The following is a 21,686-nucleotide window of genomic DNA, read 5'->3' as shown; positions in this document are numbered from 1 at the left end:
TGTTTCCCCGGCAGGACTGTCCAGGGTAGGGTGGGGGACAGAGGCAGGGTGATGACAACTACCTTCCCTCCTAGAGGGAATCCCCTTGGGGCCTTAGAAAGGCATCTCAGAGGTCGTCGAGCCTGGGATGGGAGTGGTAGCAGGCCCGAGAGGTCTGATCCTCGGCTTCCTATCGGAACCTAGGATCCGATGGGTGCCCCTGGGCTTACAGCCTGGCAAACAGGCCAGGAGCCAGCAGAAGCGGCTCTCACTCCTCTCACACTCCTCCAGAGGAAGCCCCACCCGCGGGGTCCTGGGGACTCGCTTCACTTCCAGGCCTCACTTTTCCTTTAATCCTCGGCCCTGCTCCGGGCCTCAGTTTCCCCACTAAACAGTAAAGTAGGGCAAGGTCCAGATGGAGGGGACTTGGGGGGGACCCTTCTGAGTTTGAGGTCGTCTAGTCCTGGACCCCAGCCTCTGCCCTGCCCCAGGCCCCATTTAGACCTCATTTAAAAGTAAAGTTGGGCAGTGACTCGAAGAGTGTCGAGGACCGGGACCGGCTCATCCTGCCTTTACCACCCGAGACCTCAGGTCCCCTATTGTGCCTTATCCCTACCCTAGCCCTCTCGTTCCCCGCTGTGCTACCGCCCTGCCCCTGCTTCAGCTTCCCTATTCTGTAAAGTAAACACGGTCTGGCTGGAACAGTGGCTTAGAGGGGGACTTAGGGGCTGTCTCGTCCTGCCTCTACAAAGCCACGCCTCAGTTTCCCAATTTAGAAGTAAAGAAGGGCGGGATGTTGCTGGAACGGTGGGACCTCAGGGCTGGAGGATCACTCCCTGAACTTGCAACCTCAGAACTTTCTTTAGAAGGAAAGAACGTCAAGATTGGTGATGGTGGAGCGGGAGCGAAGAAGATACTTGGAGGTTGAAGGATTGCCACCCGTCCCGCGTCTGCAATCCCTGGCCTCAGTTTCCCCACAGGTCAGAGCCTGGACAGCCCCTCCGGAAGCCCTGGCAGGCCGTGCGGGGGTCCGGTGTGGGCGCAGCCAGCGGAGGGCCGGGGGTCCCAGGAGCGCAGCCCCCCGCGGCTGCGCGCTGCGCGGAACGGTGACATCACCCGGCGGGGAGGAGCGCGCGGCTCCGCGCCAGGCTCAGCCGGGGCTCCTCCGCGGCCGCGGCCATGACGCAGGGTCCGGGTGGCCGCGCGGCCCCCGAGCCCGAGGCGCCCACCACTTTCTGCGCGCTGCTGCCGCGCATGCCGCAGTGGAAGTTCGCAGCGCCCGGTGGCTTCCTCGGCCGCGGCCCGGCGGCTGCGCGCGCGGCGGGGCCGGCAGAGGCGCAGCCCGAGCCGGGGGTCCCAGCGCTGGCCGCCGTGCTGGGCGCCTGTGAACCGCGCTGCGCCGCGCCCTGTCCTCTGCCCGCGCTCGGCCGCTGCCGGGGCTCGGGGACGCGGGGCGCGCGGGGGACTCCCGACGTCGCCGACGAGTGGGCGCGCAAGGGCGGCTTCATCCACAAGCCGGCGCACGGCTGGCTGCACCCCGACGCCAGAGTCCTGGGGCCCGGGGTCTCCTATATCGTTCGGGTGAGTGCGCCCAGCCTCCTTCCCAGCGTGCCGGGGTCGGGGATCGCCCCCACCTCTAGTTTGGTCTCCCGGACCCCGAGAGCCAAGAGAGCTCTCCCCATCACCCAGGAACCCCGCCTCCAGTGCGCGCGCCCCCACCCGCAGGCGCTGGGGTCCGGGTTCCCACGGCGTCACGTGGGGAGGGGCGGGGAGAGGGCGCAGGTGGGGAGGGAACACACGCATGCGCAGGTTAATCCCCGTCCCCCCCACCGCTGCTGAGTGGGAGAGTACACAAGGCGAGGACTGTGAAGTCAAGGACCCCCTCCTACTTAGCCTCTGGAGAAGGCAACTTTGCCGCGATATAGTAGGGACCCATAAAGACCTTGGATGAGGCCGGGAACCCAAGCTCAGGGCTCAGGGTTCCAGATTCCACACGGGAGTGGATGAAGCGAAGGGGCCTGGCTATGTTTATTCCTTTTATTTGACTGGGGTGGGAGAGGATTGGGAACTGGGGAGAGGACTTCGTCTCCAGCTGCGGGCCATTCCCCTGTTTCATCAACCTCCCTAAATATTGGGATGTTAGATCTATGCCACCACTCCTGGACCTTTATTCTTTGTTTTGATCTTGAAACAGGGTCTCTTGTGATCCTGGCTTGCCTGGAAGTCACTGTGTAGCTGAGGGATGACCTTGAACTTCTGATCTCTCTGCCTCCACTTCACTGGGGTGCTGGGGTGACAGTAATGCATCACCACACCCTGCCTGTGTAATAACGGGGACAGAGCCCTATCCACTGAGCGCCAGCCCCAGCCCCTACCCAGGTTTTTATTGTGACCATTCCAAGGGATAGGGTGTGGGGGATGGTCTCCCACGTGGCCACCTGTCACCGGGTACATTTTATCTTTTCCGCTCCAAGCGTCTATCCTTGTGCGTGCAGTTTGATCCCTCGCTTGAAAGTAAGCTGGTGTTCAGTGCTCGCCTTAGGCACCCTAGTCTGGTGTAATGCCCTCTACAGTTTACTCAATGATAAGTGATCCCAGCATGCTGTTTGCTGGATGCCCCGGATCAGGATGCTGAGAGGGTGTTTGTGTCCACCTTGTCACTTCCCCTTTCCTGGGCTGGGTTCAGTCCTGCAATATTCTTTGCCTTAGGCATCTACAAATAGGACCTTATTTGGAAGTGAGTTCAGCGGAACACGTTACCTGTAGTTCTAGCATTCAGGGGGCAGAAGCAGGAGGATCGCCAAGAGTTTAGGCCAGCCTGGGCTGCGTAGCTAGCTCCGTCTCAAAGGAAAAAGAAGGTGGGCATGGTGGTGCCCTCCTTTAATCTTGGGAAGCTGAGGATGGACAGTCTGTATGGGTTTGAGGGCAGCCTGATCTGCCTGATCTACATGGCAAGTTCCAGATCTGTCTGTAAACAACCAAACACACAGAAAAGAAAGACAAAAATAAACAAACAAAAAAAGGAAGTAGGTTTGTTGTAGGTGTCATGAATTCAGGTGAGGTTGTACTGGAGCAGGGTAGGTCCTCTTTCGATGACAGAGACATAGAAGCCAAGCCAAGATTACAAGTGGGGCCAGGTATGTGGTGGCACACACCTGACATCCCAGTCCTGGGGAGGTGGAGGCAGGGGGATCCGGAATCCAAGGTTATCTATGGCTAAGGTTTGAGGCTAGCCTGGGCTATGTGAGATCCTGTTACAAGACAAAACAGAACCGCTAAGAGAAGAGGGAGAGGCTAGAACACGCCAAGGGCCGCTGGAGAGGCCCCAGATGCTGGAAGAGGAGGGGGACCCTCCGTGGAGCCTCAGAGGGAGAGTGCTATCTGCATAGACTGTCCTCGGGGAGGGGAAGCCCTGCTAAGGGACTCCTATTGTGCTCTGTCCGTCTCTCCGGTACCTTGTTGCAGTAGCCTGGATAACTGATAACCCTCCCGTGCCGCGCAGCCTTGACACTGAGTCCCTGGGCCACTGACCGCCTGGGCTGTGGCTCTGGCCCTGTTAGAGTCCCCTCTAGCTTTTTCGCCCGTGCACATGCAGTGTCCTCCGTAGAGTTGGAACTCACGTTCTGGATCTGGCTTATGTCTCCTTTCCCCTGTGTCCTGATAGTTCTACTGTGTGTGAGAGCACGCCACTGATGGCCCAGTGGCTGTGGCACACCCACAGGGTCCCTCCGGATCCCTGTCCTGTCTGGCGGATACATGTTGAGATTTTCGATACTGTCATTGTTGTGGCTCCTGACGTTGAGGTGTAAGCAGTGTAGTGTTTGAACCAGATACTGCGGAGTGCCGGCCTTGTGGAGGACATGGGAAATCTCTGGTTCCTGTCTGAGGCTTCAAGACAGACAACAATTATACAGGAAGACAGCCCATGGACAGACGCAGGAGCAGAGGAACAGGGAGGGTTAAATAGTGGCGCCTCAGTGGGAGGCATAGCTACTTCAGTCCTAGTGGTTTGGAAGTGGTGAGACCTGAAATTGTGGAAACTCCTGTCAGAAAACAGCAGGGGAAACATTTCTGGCAGGACACAGCTGGTACAAAGGGCCTGTGGCAGGGAACACATCTGGGACTTGCTAGCAACAGTGGGAAGCCTAGGGTGGAAGATGTGTGAGATGGAGCTTGGGGTTTCCAAAGGGTCTTTTCAGGAGCATTGTCAGAGCAGCATTAGGGCACAAAGGGGGCGACAGGGGTTCCAGGGGCCCTGGGCGGTGTGAGGAGGGTTGACAGGGGTGTGGACTTGGGTGACCAGCTGTTAGGCAGAGTGGTGTTTGGTGTTTGTGTTAGTAAAGGGCTGAAGGCGTCTGGGGTGAAGCAGCCGAGGCAACTGCCTGCTCCCTACGTTTGAGCTTTAACAATGTGAGCATGGGGAGCCGGGCTGGCTTCCTGGTTGGAATTGGGGAAGGTCAAAGCAAGGAGCAGCTAGGTCACACAGGGTGATGACCCCGAGGATCGGTATAAGCAGACTCTTGCCCCTGAAAGAGGATGCACCGTCTTTGCTTACAAATAGGGAAACTGAGGCACATAGGATTGAGGCTGAGGTTGCTTTGTTAGTATTTTGCAAGGTCTGGAGCAGAGGTCTGCCTGCAGGAGTCAGTACCCACCCTGTGCTCTCTCAGGTTTCTGGGGTTTCTAATGACCCCCAACATTGGGTCCTCATGTCCACAAGCGTGTGGCAGAAGGGACCCTACAGATGAACTCGGGCTAAACCCCACTACCTAGGTTTATCTTGGGACCAGTGTCACCACACTGGAACATTTTCTGGGGACACCAGGGTGCTTGTCATGCCAGTATGCTGGTCACTGCCAGTTTACTGGTCACTGCCAGCCTGGTTCAGCAGTAGAAACCTGGAGGAGGGTGTCAGAAGCCGGAGGCCCTGGATGGGCGGCTTGACTTGGCTAACCCAGCAGCTTCGTCATACCCCCGGCTTGTGGAATTTTGGGCAGGGGTGAGAGGTGTCCCTCCAAACTCATGCCCACCTGGTACTCCAGAACGCAGCGGCACTTGGGCACAGCACCTCAGCAGATGCAGTCAGTGGAGCTGGCCTGGAAGCTAATGTCCAAATCTGGGGACCGCTGTCCTTAGAGATACCGTGGGAAGACACGGGGAAGGAGGCTGTGACAATTCCCACAGAGTGAGTGTTGGAGCCAGAAACCAAAAGGCTCAGAGGATCACACAGATGCCTGGGAGGGGCAGGAGAGAGCCTTGGGGGAGGAGGGCTTCCCGAGGCAGCTCAGCTCCAGCAGACCTGGGCCCTGGCCTCTGGCCTCTAGAATGTGGATGGAAGCATTCCTGGTGTTCTATGTCTTATCCTTGTGGGAATTGTCCTAGTGTCCCTGGAGACCTACTCTTTGTCCTCCAGGTTTGGGCTGTCCTTGGCTAGCTTTTGTGCTGGTGACTGTGGTCCTGGAGAAAGGGCTTCGTTTCCTGTGGGCCGAGTTACTGGTGCTTTTCCCAACTGACCAGCCAGAACGGGCCAAGTGGCTCCGGAACCGCACTGATTGGGGCCCTTGCACATTTGTGTCCTGAGGCATGGCAGCTGACGGTGATTCTGATATGGTTGCTTGCTTCGTCCGTCTGAGTAGCACAGCCCTCCTCCCGTGTGTGTGTGTGTGTGTGTGTGTGTGTGTGTGTTTGCGTGTGTGTGTGCAAGCACGTTTTAGTTATGCTCTGTGTCTCCGACAGCGGGATCATCAGTGCGCCCCACTTTTTACGTGGGTGCTGCGTTTCTAAACTCAGGCCCTCATGCTTGCGTGGCAAGCACTTTACCCACTGAGCCGCCAGCTCCCTACGCCCCTGAAGCACTGTTCAGGGGATTGTGGGATATCACAGAGCTGCAGCCACAGTGTCAGGCACTTGCACCCAGCTCCTCAGGAAGGAGGCAAGACCCCTTTCTTTCCAGGGCTTCAGGCTCCTCATCTGTCTCCTGCCACTCATGGTGGAGGAACTCCTTTCAAACTGATGAGTAGGGTTTGGCTCGAAGACCCCTTAGCGTGTCTCATTGTCCACCTGGGACAGTGTCACGGACTGACAGGCGAGGGACGAGGGATGTGGGAGCGATTGGGCCTTTTTAAAGTTTTATTTATTTTTGAGACAGGGTTTTTCTGTGTAGCTCTGGCTGTCCTGGAGCTCACTCTGTGGACTTCTGGCCTTGAAGTGCTGGGGTTAAAGGTGTGTGCCAGCTGTCCTGCCCCTCTGGGCTGCAACAGAATTCTTTCAAAGCAGGGGACCTGGCTGAGGACATTCAGTGGTGTGCCATGAGGTGTGACATGACAGATAAAGTTCACATTGGCTTATTCATCTGTTATCCTTCTCTGCCCATGAGCTGACAGGCTGTCCCTCAGTCATCACCCATCCAGCCACCCAACGATCATCCATCCCTTCATCCGTGTGCCCGCCCACTCACCCTCTCACGTACCCAACTCTCTGCTAACCATCCAGCCACCCACCAGCTGCACTCAGCTCACTTGAGTCTGTGGCTCCCCGCACCTCTTCCCCTCAGAGTGACTGAACCCTGGAACACCACGATGGCAGGGTCCTAAGCAGGGTCCTATGGCCCTGACTTCCTAGCCTTCGTCCTCTTGCCTCTTCCAGCCACACTTCGGCCTCCACTTCTGCTCTGTCCAGCTCCTGGACTTGCACCTCGGACAGTCACATCAGCTTAGGTAACTGCCAGGGAGGCTCCCGAGGTCCCTGTGCTCCTGAGAGCCTGCCCCTTTGCCGGATCGGATCGTATTGGCAGTCGTCACGTGGTCTATGAGGGGTGCTGTGTTGTCACTTTAGAACTCCAGCGGCATTCCGACCCTATGCCTGGAAGCAGCCCTGACCACTGAGTCTGAGTTCCCGCAAATGCAAGCTGTGTGCGAGCGTGCACCAGGCCTTCCTTCACTCCAAGTCACGTCCGTGTTCTCATGGTGACTCCCTCCTCCCACATGTCACCCAGCAGCATTTGGAAATCACTTCATATAAGTTCATAAAAATAACTTGTCTCTTTACAACTGCGGGCCGATTTCTCCCACGTGCCTCCTTTGCTCAGCTTCTCTAAAGCTGAGGGTAGCTGGTGAAACTAAACTTCCAGAGAGCACCGGCCGATGCTAGTGTTCCACGTGTCCCGCACGAGGCCGTCTTTTCAGGCTGCAGGGCTATTTATTCATTTTTAGTGAATTCAGCCATCACGGGGTGTCCTGCCCCCTGCGACAGTAGAACTCATTCCTGCTGGGAGTAGGGGGACCTGTTCCAGCACCATCAGGGCTGGTACCCCCTTAGGAGAAACTGAGGCAGTAGCTGAAAGAGGAGGGCAGAGCCCTATGGGAGGGGGTGGAACAGTTGGGGCCTCAGCTGGGCTCCTTTTCTCACCCACAGGGAACCTCCTCTCACAGCCAGGGCTGGTGGGCTGTGGAGTAAAATTCTAGAAATGGAGCCACAGGCTGAAAACAGATAGACACTGGTCTTTTTGTTGTGTTTTAATTGGGAGCTGGTCGTGGTGGCACATGGCTGCAATACCAGCACTCGGAAGGTGGAAACCGGAAGGTGAAGAGTGTAAGGTCATACCTGGGGAGACGGTGATTCCAGGCCGGCGAGGGCCACAGGAGTCCTTGTCTCCCAGGCAACCTACGTAAATAAATAACATGAAATTACAAAATAAGCTGGGCATGGTGGTGCGCACTTGGGGAGTGGGGAAGCTGCAGATCCTCTCAAGCTCAGGCGTTCGGGGCTAGTTTGCCTCTGCAACAAGCAGGATTCCAAAATAAAGGACTGAAAGAAACGCACATCAGTAGCAGGCTGGGGAGATGCCTCTGTCAACAGGAGCCCTTCCTGCTCTCGAAGAGGAACCTGCACTTGGGTCCCAGCTCCCACGGCGGGTTGGCTCCTGACTGCCTGTGACTCCAGGCCCAGGGCATCTGGTTCCCGGAAGCCTCAGTGCACATACCTCCGCCCCCCACAGCCTGTGGATGGGGGCTGCACCGTAACCCTCCTGATGCCAAGATGGGCAGTCATTTCTGGTCACTTCCTCTTCGAGCTAGACTCTTCCCTTCTGTCATGAGTGCTAGGATGATAGGTGTGCACCCCCTTGCCGGCTTCCCTTCCAGTTGGAAGCTAGGTGGTGGACAAGCTGAAGGTTCCACTTTGCTCTTCCCTCTGTGTTCCTCTGTGTGTCCCTTTCTATGGAGATGTTTGTCTAGTCTACAGAGTTTCTTTTTCTTCTGAGACAGAATCTCTGTACCCCTAATTTGCCTCAGACTCCCTATGTAGCAGAAGGTGACCTTCACGTCCTAATCCATCTTCCTGCCTCCTCCTTCATCAGAGTGCTCAGATGGCTACACAGGATTTATGGGATGCAACCCAGGACCTAATACATGCTGGGCGAGTGTTCTACTAACGGAACTATAGCTCTGCCCTATGAGGTTTCTGTGGAAGGCGATGGCTGGTGTTTGCATCTTTGCCGGCCAGATGGTCCCTGTCTGGTTTGTCTGCCAACCATGTGGGTGGTGACTGGACTCAGTGATCATGCATGCCACAATCCAACATCAGAGCCTAGACATTGAAATTGAGCCTTGGGATTGGGGCTGGGTGGGGCTCAGTGTTAGGTCAGGGAGGGCGCATCCAAGACATCAGACGCAAAGGTCCTGGGACAGTGGCTGTAGCTGTCAGGGATGGAGAGCAGCCCTGAATACCTGGAGAGAAAGTGGAGGTGTCTGCAGGGAACCAGCCCCCTGGCTGGATGCCACCTGCTGATTGACCACCCTCTCTCCCCAGTACATGGGCTGCATTGAGGTGCTCCGATCCATGCGCTCGCTGGACTTCAACACCCGGACACAGGTGACGAGGTGAGGCCTTGGCATGGGGCTGGGAGCCCAGGTCTCAGTTGGCCCATCCACCAGGGGCCTCTTGGGGGTGGCATGATGGGTTGGAGGTGACCTGCCAGGCACCTAAAGACAGGCGGTGGACTGGGCCCAGCATGGCCATACTCAGGACTGTGTCTTGGCTCATTATTGTACATGGCTGTGATGGACACTCCCCAGACTTGGATTTCCTGTAGCCTGCCCTACCATACCTGTGGGCTGTGATTTCAGGAGGCTGATAGGAAGGGCTTCGTTTATTCCATTTGCTGGGAACCTAAAATCCAGGGCACGAAGCCAGGTATGTTGTCTCACACCTGGAATTCCAGCACCTGGGAGACAGATGCAGGAGGTTTGCCATGACCAGGCCAGCCTAGGCTATAGAATGAGACTGTCCCAAGAAACAAACAAAAGCAATCGATTTAGAGTCCCGTCTGTCCACTGCAGTTCTTTGTTGTAACGTATCTCTGCATAGTGTTTTATAGCCACCTCATCTGTCTACGTCCAGAATGTTCCAACACCCTAAAAAGAAGCGCTGTTCTCATGAGCAGTTATGTACTGTAGCCCAGCCAGCACGGCAAACCCACTTCCTGTCTCTGGGCATTTCTTAGCATGCGGTCCTACACTGCAGCCTTATGTCTCTGTCTTAGTCACTCATTGTGCCACTGTGATAAAACCCTGACAAAAGCAGTTCAAGGGAGACAGAGTTTATTCAGCTCATTCAGTGCGTCATAGAGAAGTCACAATGGCAGGAGCTCGAGGAACCTGCTCATAATAAGTATATAATAAATAATAAAATTAAATCTGCTTGTGGGATCATAATTCGTAATAATGGGCGCAGGGATGAGTTAACGCACGCATGCTTTTGCTCAGTTTGCTTTGTCCACTCTTACACAGTCCAGGATCCCCAGCCTAGGGGATAGTGCCACCCACAGTGGACAGACCTCCTCACCTCAACACATCAAGATGACTCCACACAGACATTCTCTGAGGCCCACCCCTAGGTCATTCGAGACTTCTGTCAGCTTGACAATTAACACCTACCACAATGTCTCACTGATTAACGGTGTCTTCAGGGTCTGTCCATGCTGTGGTGTGTGCTAGACCCTGGTGCCTGCCTGTTTAGGGCTGAGTGGGTGGTTGGGCCATGTTGTATGTCCATTCACCCATGTTAGACACTGAGTGCTCAGGACTGTTCACTCTCTCTCAGCCCTGTGTCCTATCTCTGACCACAGCCCTTTGCATCAGCTCTTTGCATCTTGAAACCTAGGCTGGCCTCTGACCTGACTTGCTGTGTATCTCAGGCTAGCTTTGAACTCATGATCTTCCTGCCTCTGCCTCCTGAGCAAAGGGATAATCATGCCTAGCATCCGTAGCTCACCTCTTAGCCCTTGCCCTGCTGTTTCTAAGTAGGGTCTCATTCTCCCACAGGGAAGCCATCAACCGGCTCCATGAGGCCGTGCCAGGGGTCCGCGGCTCCTGGAAGAAGAAGGTAGGTGTGGATTGTGGTCCTGTAGAGCTGGTGTGTGCCTTGGGAGGCTGAAGGGAACACTGTGGCCACCCAGAGCCCTTCTGGTCCCAGGCGTCTGACGAGGGCGGCTCACTGTACCCTCCCAGGCCCCCAACAAGGCGCTGGCCTCCATCTTGGGGAAAAGCAACCTGCGCTTCGCCGGCATGAGCATCTCAGTCAACATCTCCGTGGATGGCCTCAACCTGTCTGTTCCTGCCACCCGCCAGGTGGGAGCCGCTGCCCTCCGCCCTGCACGCCATCCTGCGGTAGCTCTGGTACCCTCACCCACAACCCCACCTTTTCCCAACCCACAACCCTGCCAACCTTCTACCCTGCCCACATCCTGGTCTTGGCCCCACCCTCGGCTCCGCCCACAGCCCCACAATCCTTTATGCCACTTGCACAGCTTCAGCTTCTAGGACCTATACTTTGAGACGGGGTCTCTGTGCAGCCCTGCGTGTGCCGGATCTCACTCTGAGATCCGCCTGCCTCTGCCTCCTGAGCGCCGGGGTCAAAGGTGTGCGTCCAGCTTCAGTCCTACACTTAACTCCCTATATCTAGATCCATCCTCAGCCCCGCCCACTGGTGAACCAACCCTGGGCCTGTCCTCAGGTGCACCTATCCACAAACCCTTCGCCCCACCCTCAGCCCCGCCCAGCCTCAAAGCCCTCGGCCACACCCACCCGGCAGGCCTTTCCTGTGATCTGCAGAATCCTCAAGATGTCCAGAAATATCTGGTGTCCGCTGAGGCTGAGGTGGCGGCAGGACGCAGGGGCGCGGAGTCCCCGGTAGCCGGGGTCTGTATGCACGGCCGTGCCATTGCTAGGGCAGATCTGTCCACAGTTGTCCAGAAGGGTTCCTGGGCTGGGGTGGGCGGCTCAGAGTCTATCCTCAGCACACTGCACTCCCAGGATTCTGAATCCCGGGAAGGACTTGGAAGTGGGCTCCCCCTGGATATGGAGAGGAGAAGGATTCCAGGCTGGCCCCCGAGGAGAGACAGCAGGAACCTGGGAGAGGAGTTTGGGGTCTGTTCCTAGAGTAGTGGCAGTGGCATTGTAGTCTCTGCTGAGAACTAAGGAGGCCGTGCCAGGGCCAGCTGAGCAGTCTTCCTGGCAAGAGGGGCCATGGCCAGATCTCATGACTACAATAAGGACAGATCTGAGAGGCCAAGTAGGCAGGCCCTGCTGAGGAGCTCACAGTGGGGAGCAGATAACTGAGCTGGCCGCAGGAAGACCATGACCCCAACAACAGCCCTTACCCCAACTCTAAGCATCCCAAACCCAAGCCCCACTCTTAATTCTGGTGACTCTCTCTCTTTTTTTTTTCTTTTATGTGTATGAGTGCTCTATCTGTATGTACACCTGCATGCCAGCAGAGGGCACCAGATGCCAGTATAGATGGTTGTGAGCCACCATGTGGTTGCTGAGAATTGAACTCAGGACCTCTGGAAGAGCAGACGTATTCTTAACCTCTGAGCCATCTCTCCAGCCCCCTTACTCTAACTCTTAACTCCAGCACACCCCAGCCCCACTCCTTTGGAGGCAAAGCCTCATCATGTAGCCCTGCCTGGCCTGGAACTCATAGAGATCCATTAGCGCCTGCTGGGATTTAAAGCTGTAGGCCACCATGCTTGGCTTCCACCCTCTTTCTAACACTAACCCAACTGCAACCAAGGTGAACCCCTAACTTTAACCCCTAACCTCGGGCAGGCCTGGGCTCCTCATCTGTGGCTGTGAATTCTTTGCTCTGGTTGATCTGAGATACAGGGAAGTCTGAGCTGGAAGGTTTGTAGCAGGCTGCAGCCATAAACAGCAGCCCCAGCCTCAGTCCGGCAGTGAGGGGTCCTTCAGTCTACGTGTCTCTGGCCCTCCTGGAGGTGCTGGCGTAGGCTCATGCTATGGTTCAGGAGGTTATGTAGGGCCATCTCCCATCAGACACGAGACAAGTCTAACCTCACATCAGATGTGCCACAGAAACATGCCTGTGGGTTGGGGCTCAGCTGGTAGTGTTGGGTAGCCCTGGGCATGAGGATTCTTTTCCAAGCATCCAAGCATTCATGTGTCTCCTTGCAGCTCCAGAATCCAGGTAGTTAGTGGTACAGGGTGGGGGTGGGGGAGCCTGTCCCCCACAAAGACTGGGGCTCCCAAAGGTGCTGCTGTTGGTATCAGTGGAGAAGGGAGGCCGCTCTTGACATAGAGCCTGGAGCAGAGCCCTCAGTCTGAGGCTCAAGCTGCTGGGAGGCACGTTGCTTGTTTATTTCATCCCGAGCCCAGGGTCCTGCTGAAGGCTAATCGAGGCTCCCGGGGAAGGTGTGGTCACCAAGGCCCCTGTTCAGCTCCTTGAGCTTTGTTATTTTGAGCCTTAGGAGTTTCTTCTCTCCCTACTCCTCCTCATTCCTCCCTCCTCCCCACTCTTCCTTTGTCCCCACACCTCCCTGCTCCCTCCCACACCTCCTCTCTCCTCCCCATTCTTCCCTCCTGCCCAGTCTTCCCCCCTCTCCCCTTCCCATTCCTCCCTCCCTCCTCCCTGTAGGAGGGAATGTTTCAGTTCTGTACAACTTCAGGGACTTGGGTGACAGGCAACAGATGGGGTAGCGCCATGTAAATGGATGCAAGTGAGCACAGAACTGGTCTGTATTAGGAAGACTGAGCCTGGGATCGGCCACTTGGAGTGTCTGTGTGGGGGTGTTGCCGAGTCTATAGTTAGGTGGGTACACAGTCATGTGACCCCAAGACTTGGCCTTCCTGTCCAGTCCTCATAGGGGCTCGAAATCCAGGTGAGGCTCTCAGACCTTAGCCATGTTAGACAGACCACAGTCAGAGAGAGGGACACGCCTCCCCTCCCATGTCCATCTTCCCCGTGGCTGTGGTTCACCTGCCAGGGCTCTCAGTGACCACTCCTGCCTTTCTGTCCTCACAGGTCATTGCCAGCCATCACATGCAGTCCATTTCCTTCGCTTCGGGTGGTGACACGGTAAGATGGGATGTCCCTGCAGCCTTCCCAGACCCTACCTGCTGGGCCCTCTGCCGTCCCGGGAGCTGAACCCTGTCCACTTCTCTAGGACATGACTGATTATGTGGCCTATGTGGCCAAGGACCCCATCAACCAGAGAGGTGAGCTGAGTGGGAGCTCAGGGCCCGGGGCCTGGACAGGGGCTGTGCTGGAGGGCCACAGGCACACTGACACCGTGGCCTCCCCAGCCTGCCACATCCTGGAATGCTGTGACGGTCTCGCCCAGAGTGTCATCAGCACTGTGGGTCAAGCCTTCGAGCTGCGATTCAAGCAATACCTTCACAGTCCCCCCAAGGCCGTAGTGCCCCCCGAAAGGTAAAGAGACCCTAGGTTTCCTGGGTCAGGCTGCTAGCTTGGCACTCTGGAAACAGGCTGCCTCTGCCTTCTTTTGCCCAGAGTCCCTTGTGTGTTTCCATCTTCATTTATTTCGTTTAGACTGAGGGCTGGTAGGTGGCAGCCCTCTTGCGCTCTTGAGGGATGACCCCCCCCCCGCCTCTGATAGCAGATGAAGTTGGGGCGTCTTACATCTGGGGTGCTGCCTGCTGCTTTCTGACATTGGGCTGAGTACAAGCAACTGTTGGTGTTTGTGCCAATCTCCTGGACAGGGCACCACCTCCCGACTCATAGATGGTGGTTCCTGTCACCAGTGTTCCCTGGGGAAGGCGTGGCTGATGATGGAAGTGGAGGGTTGGGATCGGAGGGCCAAGTGCCCTCACCTTGCCCTGTGCCCCCAGGCTGACAGGGCTGGAGGAGTCAGCCTGGGGTGACGATGAGGCTGCGGACCACAATTACTACAACAGCATCCCAGGGAAGGAGCCACCCCTGGGTGGGCTGGTGGACTCCAGACTGGCTGTCACACAGCCCTGTGCACTGGCGACACTTGGGGGCCTCGGACAGGTCAGCCTCCACTATCCTGTGGGGCCAGAAGGGCTTTGGGACTGCCATGGGGGTGGGTGGGGAGCCGGGTGCTGGGTGGAAAGCTGGCCTGGCACCTATTGGGGTCATCACATCTGTCTCGCAGGGAATGTCACCCGCACAGAGAGATGCCCGGGCCTTGCCTTGGGACACGGGTCCTTCTGGAGCAGGTAGGCTGTGCTGGCCTCACAGGGTCTGGTGCCCCCTATCTGGGTAACTGTGCCCTGCAGTCTGCTTGCCTCCGGCTCTTCCCTCACCTTACCATCTTCATTGCCTCACGGGGATGAAGCCAGTGCAGCCTCTCACAGTTCTAAACTCCAGGAGGCGTTGCCCTCCCGGGAGACTGTGTCTTCTGCCCTGTACCCCGACAAGGCAGGCATATTAGTGGCTAGTGACTCTGGAACTTCCCTTCTTGGCCAGAGAGCTGCCCTCCTGTGCCATGTCTGGGCTCTGGCCCAGGTTTGCACATGTGGCCATCCTCTGTCCCCAGCTGGAGCATGGCTTGGCTCTTTACTCCTGCAAGAAGCTGTCGGTTTGAGTCTCGTGGAGGACAAAGGTGGCATCCCCGCCCCCTCCTGCCACCCCCTGAGCCTTGTTTGACACACTGTCCTCGATCCCCTCCCTAAGTCCCCTGGATTTCTGCCTGACCTGCCACCCTCTACCCTTTCCAGCCCTGCCCGGGGACGGCTACGTGCAGGCGGATGCCCGAGGGCCACATGACTATGAGGAGCACCTCTATGTCAACACCCAGGGCCTGGACGCCATGGAGCCTGAGGACACCTGTGAAGCACCTCTCCCGCTCGAGGACAGCCCCAAGAAGGACCTGTTTGACATGCGTGCGTGCCCATCTCCATCCGACCTGGGATTGCATGGGGAGGGCCTTGGGAATCTGAAGGGTAGAAGGTCCCAGGCCGTGAACCTCAGTGGGCTAGGACAAACTTTCTGTGCATTGCCTAAGCTAGTCTGATGGGTGGGCCTGGGCCGCTTCTATGAGAAGTGTGGCCTCCTCCCACAGACTTACAGTCTGAGGGGAGAGAGAGCACTGACCTGGTCAGTGGGGCCTGTCAGTTCCCACCTCGATGGCTAGGAGATCTCAGCTTGTCTTAACGTCAGCTCGGGTGTTGTGTGGGCGTGGGAGAACTGGTCCACCTTTCCCTCTGGAACTCCAGCCTGGAGGGTGGGTCACTGGCTGTGGAACCTCCTCCTGATGAGGGAGAGCTGCTGTGGTGTGGTGCCTACCCCCGACTCCCCAACTCATTCTGGTGGCCCAGGCCAATCTGTCCTCCAGAAGTGTTTGAAACACTTTTCCATATTCTCCTGTCAGTTCCACCTCCTCCCCCGAGCACTGTGGGGTCCTGCTGTCCCAGGACCTTCCGGATGGCTAGAAATGTCTTCCTCTGATCTTTGCAGAGTTGATCTCTCATTACTGTCACTTCTTTGGTGTGTGCGTGTGTGCTCGTGTGTGCGCAGGTGCAGGCCAGAAGACAACCTTGCCTATTGTTGCTCAGTCCTCCCCAACCGTGTTGTTTTGAGTTACTGTCTTTCAGTGGCCTAGGATTTACCAACTAGGCTAGCCAGCTGCCCAGTGAGGCCCAGGGATCTTCTTTCCTGACTCCCTCAGTGTTGGAGTTACCAGGACACAGCCTCGTGCCAGCTTTTTACCTGGGTGCTGGGAGTCAAACTTGGCCCCTCTTGCTTGCATTACAGGGACTTTTTTGAGCCGTTTTCCCAGACCTCTGCCGTCGAATTCCTTCTTATCACTGACACAAGGCAGCACCCACTGAGTGCCTGCTGTGTGCTGTGGTGATGGGTGAAGAGCCTGGTCTCTTGGCTCCTAACAGTGCACAGGCAGCTGATCCCTGAGTGACAGCCTGTCTTACATGGGGAGGTGGGTTCCCAGTTAGCCCTTGGCAGGGAAGATGGGGCTCCCGTGCCAGGCACTTGGGGGCCGACTTGTGTCACTTTTCTGTCTCCTCCCTGTCCTTGGAGGGTCCTGAGGCTGGGAGCAGCCACCTGACTCAGGACAGTGCTAGCTCCACAGAGGTAGGGATGTGAGGCAAGCTGCTTTTACCAATCATGGTCAGCTGACGGCATAAGATGTAGTTTACAATGGAGGTAGAGGCCATTGTAATGGGGGAGTGCAGGCGTCCAGCTCAGTGCTGGGGGAAGGAGCGCTGGTGTGCCTCAGCTTCCCCTGAAAACAGCTTTGACAGTGAATGGAAGCAGAAAACCTCGCAGACAGCAGTAGGCTGGATTGCAGAGGCTGTGCCCAGTGCCAGGTAGGGTCTAGAAAGCCCCAAGGCCGGGCTTACACTGAACACCTGTCATTCCAGCTTAGAGAGAGAACGAGGCAGGAAGACAGAATTCAAGGCCAGCCCTGGCAACTTGGTGAACTGTTGTCAAAAAGTAAAACCAGGACTGGGGGCGTGGCTAAAGGGTAGAACTGCCTACATCCCTGTAGTGAAAGGTTGGGGGCGTGGCCAGGAAGGAGTCCTTGCCTAGGATTCCTCAGGGAGAGGCGGAGGGCGTGGTCAGGATGGAGCCCTGCCTAGAGTCCCCCAGACAGGGGCTGGGAGTGTGGTCAGGGGTGGAGACCCTCACCCTCAGTGACGGGCTGAGGTACTGGCGCTGGATCTACCTGGCAAGCCTGAGGGCCTGGGTTCTGTCCCAGCAATAGAAAAATAAAATGACCCACAGGACCCTTTGAGGATGCCCTGAAGTTGCACGAGTGCTCGGTGGCAGCAGGCCTCACTACAGCTCCACTCCCTTTGGAGGACCAGTGGCCCAGCCCCCCTACCCGCAGGGCCCCCATTGCACCCACAGAGGAGCAATTGAGGCAGGAGCCCTGGTATCATGGACGCATGAGCCGTCGGGCTGCGGAGAAGCTGCTTCGTGCGGATGGGGACTTCCTTGTGAGAGACAGCGTCACCAACCCCGGACAGTATGTCCTCACAGGCATGCATGCGGGGCAGCCCAAGCACCTGCTGCTGGTGGACCCTGAGGGCGTGGTAAGCTGGCACTTGGTGGAGAAGGGAGGGCAGGGGCTCTGGGCATCAGGGTTGGGGCCCGGTTTTTAGATGATGGATCCCTTACTCTGGAAGAGTCGGTCCCTTCTCATTCGCTTCTAGAGAATTACAAAATATTTCCAAGTTAAAAAAGAATGTTGAATCCAAGTGTGATGAGTCACGCCTGTCATCTCAGCACTTAGAAGGCTGAGGCAGGAGGATTGCTGTAAGTTTGAGACCAGCCTGGAACTTCAGGGTGAGAACACTGTCTCAAAACGGTAATAAAATATTTTAAAGGAATTTCTGCTTTGTAAAGCATTTTGGGGCTCACAGAAGCCTCTTCCTACTCCGAGCCTCTTAGAGTTCCTGCCCAGGGTGGGGTGCCTGCTCCCCACAATGCAATGTGGCAGTTGGGCTGTGTTAATGTGGGATCTCTAAGTAAGTTATCAAGTCAGGGCTTTTCCAGAAGCAGTTGTTCCCCTCCCCCCGCTTTTTGAGTCAAATTCCTTGGCCGTCCTGGCTGTCAACCATCAGGCTGGCTTCAAACTCAGAGATCTGCCTGCCTCCGCCTTCTGAGCGTCACCACACCTGGCTCTGTTTATTTTCCTTTTTTCAAATGTATTTTTTTTGTGTGTGTGTGTGTTTGGGTGTGTACCATCTGTGTGCAGTAAGCACCCTCAGAGGCCAGAAGAGGATCTCAGAAGCCTGGAGTTACAGATAGTTACGAACCCCCGTGTGGGTGCTGGGAATTGAACCCCAGTCCTCTGCAGAGTAGCCAGTGCTCTTCACTGCTGAGCTGCCTCTGCAGCCCCCATCTATTTTCTTATCTATTTTCCTAAACTGCCAACTGCCTCTTGAATAGGAGCGTGGATGAACGTGGGCTTCTTTTTCCCTTTCCTCTGGCATGGGTGTTGCTCATGCCGTGAGAATCCCTAGATGCCTGCTGCTGAAGCGCTCGAGAGTTTCCAAAGTCCTTCCACCTTATGTAACTTAGAGGCTTTTTCTAGGACCCCGGTGAGGAAGGACTGGGGCTTGGACCCATTTCCGCCACGGAAGCCATAGTTTATTTTACTATCTAGTTGGTCCCTCTTGTGATTTCAGGGGTGACTTGGTTTCCTGGGGTCCTGAAGCATACAACCACCAATGATAAAGCTTAGAAGAGGACAGGGCAGCTGGACATGGTGGCCGACGCCTTTAATCCCAGCACTCGGAGGCAGGGGCAGCTGGATCTCTGTGAGTTTGAGGTCAGCTGGTATACAAAGAGAGTCCAGGACAGCCAGGGCTGCACAGAGAAACCCTGTCTCCAAAATCCAAACCAAACCATGCATGCATGTGGAAGCCAGAGTCTCTTCCTCTGTAGCTTTCTACCTTTCTTTTTTGAGATAGGGTCTCATTATGTCACAATGACTGTCCCAGAACTTGAAGACCAGGTTAGCATCCACCTCCTGAAGGCTAGGGTTAAGGGCGTACAGCTTCACCTGTCTTTTGAGGCATGGTCTCACGGGAGCTCAGATCTTCAGCTAGCCTGGCTGGTGAGCAAGCCCCAAGGGATCCGTCAGTCTCTCCCCTTCCAGTGCTGGGTTACAGGTGCACACAGCTCTCACATAGGAGTTGAACTCCGGTCCCCATGCTCTCTATGCAGGCAGTTTGCTGGGACGTCTCCTAAGCTCAGCGTTTCTGCTTTTTATTGTTGTTTGGAGACAGAGTCGACAAGGCTGTCCTTAAGCTCCAAACCCTCCTACCTTGGCTCCCCCGAGCCCTGGGATCGTGGGTGTGCTTTACCACACTGGGCCTGTGGTTCTGGATTCTTGGGGCTGGTTCTGGGCTGGAGTCATCTACAAGCTCCTACCCAGCAGGTCGGATGTGGCCTGTGGGGTACGTTCAGGGATGGGTGCTGAGGTCTCTGCCAACAGGTGAGGACGAAAGACGTGTTGTTTGAAAGTATCAGCCACCTCATAGACTACCACCTGAAGAACGGGCTGCCCATCGTGGCTGCGGAGAGTGAGCTGCACCTTCGGGGAGTGGTCTCCCGGGAGCCGGGAGCCAGGTGCGTGGTAGCCAGCTACATCCTCTGTCCGTAGAGCTCCCGTGTTGAAAGAATGAACCCACAGTCATGGGTGCAACCATTCTGTGCATCACTGTCTTGTACAGACATTGAAACAGCTAATTGCTGAACATTTTTATCATCCCAAAGTAAGCATAGCCTCTAGAAGCGGTGGCCCATCCGTCAAGGGCTGGTATTGGAAGTTGCCTGAATCTGGCTGGCCCCACTGTGTGCTACGTGGTCAGGCTTCCGGTCTGGCGGAGGGTGGGCTTGGCGTAGCCTTGGGCTGTTGGTGTTGAGGGGATGGAGGGCTGACTGAGGGGGACCGAAAGAAGATCTAGTGACCTCCAGGTCTCTGGGAAGAGAAGGAGGAGGGAGGTGGCTGTGGTAGGGGAGGGCAGGAGGCAGCAGCTGGATGTGGGAGCTGGGTTGGGGGGAAGTAGGGGGGTGCTGTGGAATTTTCCCGGAGCTGCTGGCCAGGTCAAGCTGTTCTTTGTCCCCATGACAACGTCTCCTTCCTGTCCCCTTCTGGCCTTCTCCTGCTTGGGGGCCAGGGCTGCAGGCAGAACTGCTCTGTTGACATGGGGGATGTGGTCCCATGAACCTCTCACATATCTGTATTCTGCTCAGCGCATGTCACCCAGACAAAGGTTCTGAAGTAGCCTCAAAGGAGACTGGGAGACTAGAAGTGAATACTCAGTGTTGTCATGGTATTAGTGCAGTCTCTTAGACCGAAGCGTTCTGAGACAGGCACCGAGGCCACAGCATCTTTGTCTGCACAGAGGGGTTAAGATGTCGCCATGGGGCACACAGCTGCAGTTTGGGGAGCCCCAAGGCCCAGGTAGCTGAGTGCCCATGGCTGCTGAGTAAGCCCTTTCTGTTTAGTGTACACCAAGGTGGCTGTTGTCATGGTCACCCTGACATGGTAACCTCCCCTCTTTCTGCCCACAGGTTATAGTCCTCAGCTCAACTCCTACCCCCAGATGCCCTTGCCGTGGCCTTGAGGGCTCAGATTTTCTCTCGGACCCTGAGAAACCACCAGAACCGGAATGGCTACCGTTTCTCCTTCCGCCGCATGAGCCACAGGAAGCCGCCTTCTCCCAGCTGCACTCGCTGGCTGGGCCAGTGAGACAGAGTCAGGGTCCAAGCCCCTGGTCCCGCCTGAGCCCCAACCCTGAACTTGGGTGAGGCTGTATAAACCAAAGACAGACCGAGTCGCCTTTAACAAAGACATCCAAATGCAGGCCCTGTACCTCCATTCCCGGTAGGGGCAGAGACATCAGGCTCTGTGGGCAGATATAACTTCTTGCCTTGGCTGGGTTCCGAGGACCCAGATGCACTGTTGCTTTTTTTGGGGGGATTAAGGTGCTTTTGGGTCTCATATCCCTGATGGGGGAGCAGCCTTGGGGCTTAGCTGGAATGGTAGGGCATCCAGGTGAGTAAGAGGCGTGAGGAACCTCACTGAGATGTGGCATCCATGGAGCACCTCCCAGCTGCAGCCTGCCTGGACCTTCTACTGTAATTAAACACAGCGTTGAGCGTGAGCCTGCTGTGCCTGTGTGGACCTGCCAGGGGTTCCGGGTGGACAGCTGAGGCTGAGGGGGAGGCTGTATGGACCCCAAGGGCTGGAGCAGACTGGGCTAGGTGGGCCTGTGGGGTCTGAACTGTCCGCAGCACCCCACTCCCTGTGCCCCAACTCTGAACAAGGCTCTGATTTTACTCCAAGATGCAGCAGGCCTCTCTCTGTTCTGTTTCCCCAGACCCTTCTTGGAAACACTGTGGCTTACCCGTTAGGTGTCCCACCTGAATGAATGGCTCCTGCACTCAGGGCCTTTGGGAAGGACTGTGTGGTTGTGGAGTATATGCCAGGGAGGGCACGGGAGTAAAAGATCTGCCCCAACATGAGGTGTAGTTAAGAGCAGAGTTACAAGTCACTTTGATACCCTCTTTCTCCAAATATGGAGAGGCTCAGAGCCCCATCTCCACCACTCATCTTTCCATTCCTTCTACCCATCTACCTCTTAACTTATCTGTTCACACACTTGTCTTTCTGCCCACCCATTCATCTACCCATCCATCCAATCATCCATCCATCCATCCACCCACCCACCCACCTACCTACCTATTCAACCAATTTATCCATCTACTAACAAACCCATCCACCCATCAATGCATATATGTGTCTTCTCATCCACTTACTCCCCATCCATTCATCTACCCACTCCACCTTCATCCCTATCCACATCTCACCCACCCTTCTTCCCACTTCCCCATCTGCCCGTTAATGGGAGACTATCGCAGACTCGGATCAGCAAGTCACCACTGTGTAC

The 21,686-nt window shown here is 56.2% G+C and overlaps 1 protein-coding gene across 6 annotated transcripts; it reads left to right on the top strand.

Annotated features, from left to right (window-relative positions):
• Nucleotides 1-701: 701 nt before the first annotated feature.
• Shc2 (SHC adaptor protein 2) lies at nt 702-21,081 on the top strand. 6 transcript variants are annotated; one of them, XM_060371078.1, is made up of 14 exons: nt 702-959; nt 8,788-8,858; nt 10,302-10,362; nt 10,488-10,655; nt 13,300-13,353; nt 13,442-13,493; nt 13,581-13,707; nt 14,127-14,289; nt 14,414-14,477; nt 14,798-14,863; nt 14,979-15,143; nt 17,005-17,315; nt 19,226-19,359; nt 20,308-21,081. In XM_060371078.1, exons 1-14 carry the CDS (start codon nt 870-872, stop codon nt 20,312-20,314), a joined length of 1,533 nt encoding a protein of 510 aa, XP_060227061.1. In that variant the 5' UTR covers nt 702-869; the 3' UTR covers nt 20,315-21,081. The 6 variants fall into 6 exon arrangements, 5 of the variants coding, with proteins under 5 accessions (XP_060227061.1, XP_060227058.1, XP_060227060.1 ...); XR_009587150.1 differs by lacking the exons at nt 702-959; nt 20,308-21,081 and adding exons at nt 1,041-1,560; nt 18,414-18,545 and having other exon boundaries at nt 19,226-19,361; XM_060371075.1 differs by lacking the exon at nt 702-959 and adding an exon at nt 1,051-1,560.
• The last annotated feature ends 605 nt before the right edge of the window (nt 21,082-21,686 follow it).

The sequence above is a fragment of the Meriones unguiculatus genome, chromosome 17 (genome assembly GCF_030254825.1).
Source record: "Meriones unguiculatus strain TT.TT164.6M chromosome 17, Bangor_MerUng_6.1, whole genome shotgun sequence".
In the NCBI taxonomy this organism is placed as follows: Eukaryota; Metazoa; Chordata; class Mammalia; order Rodentia; family Muridae; genus Meriones; species Meriones unguiculatus.
The sequence above is the reverse complement of the archived record's forward strand: the minus strand, read 5'-3'. Positions and strand labels throughout refer to the sequence as shown.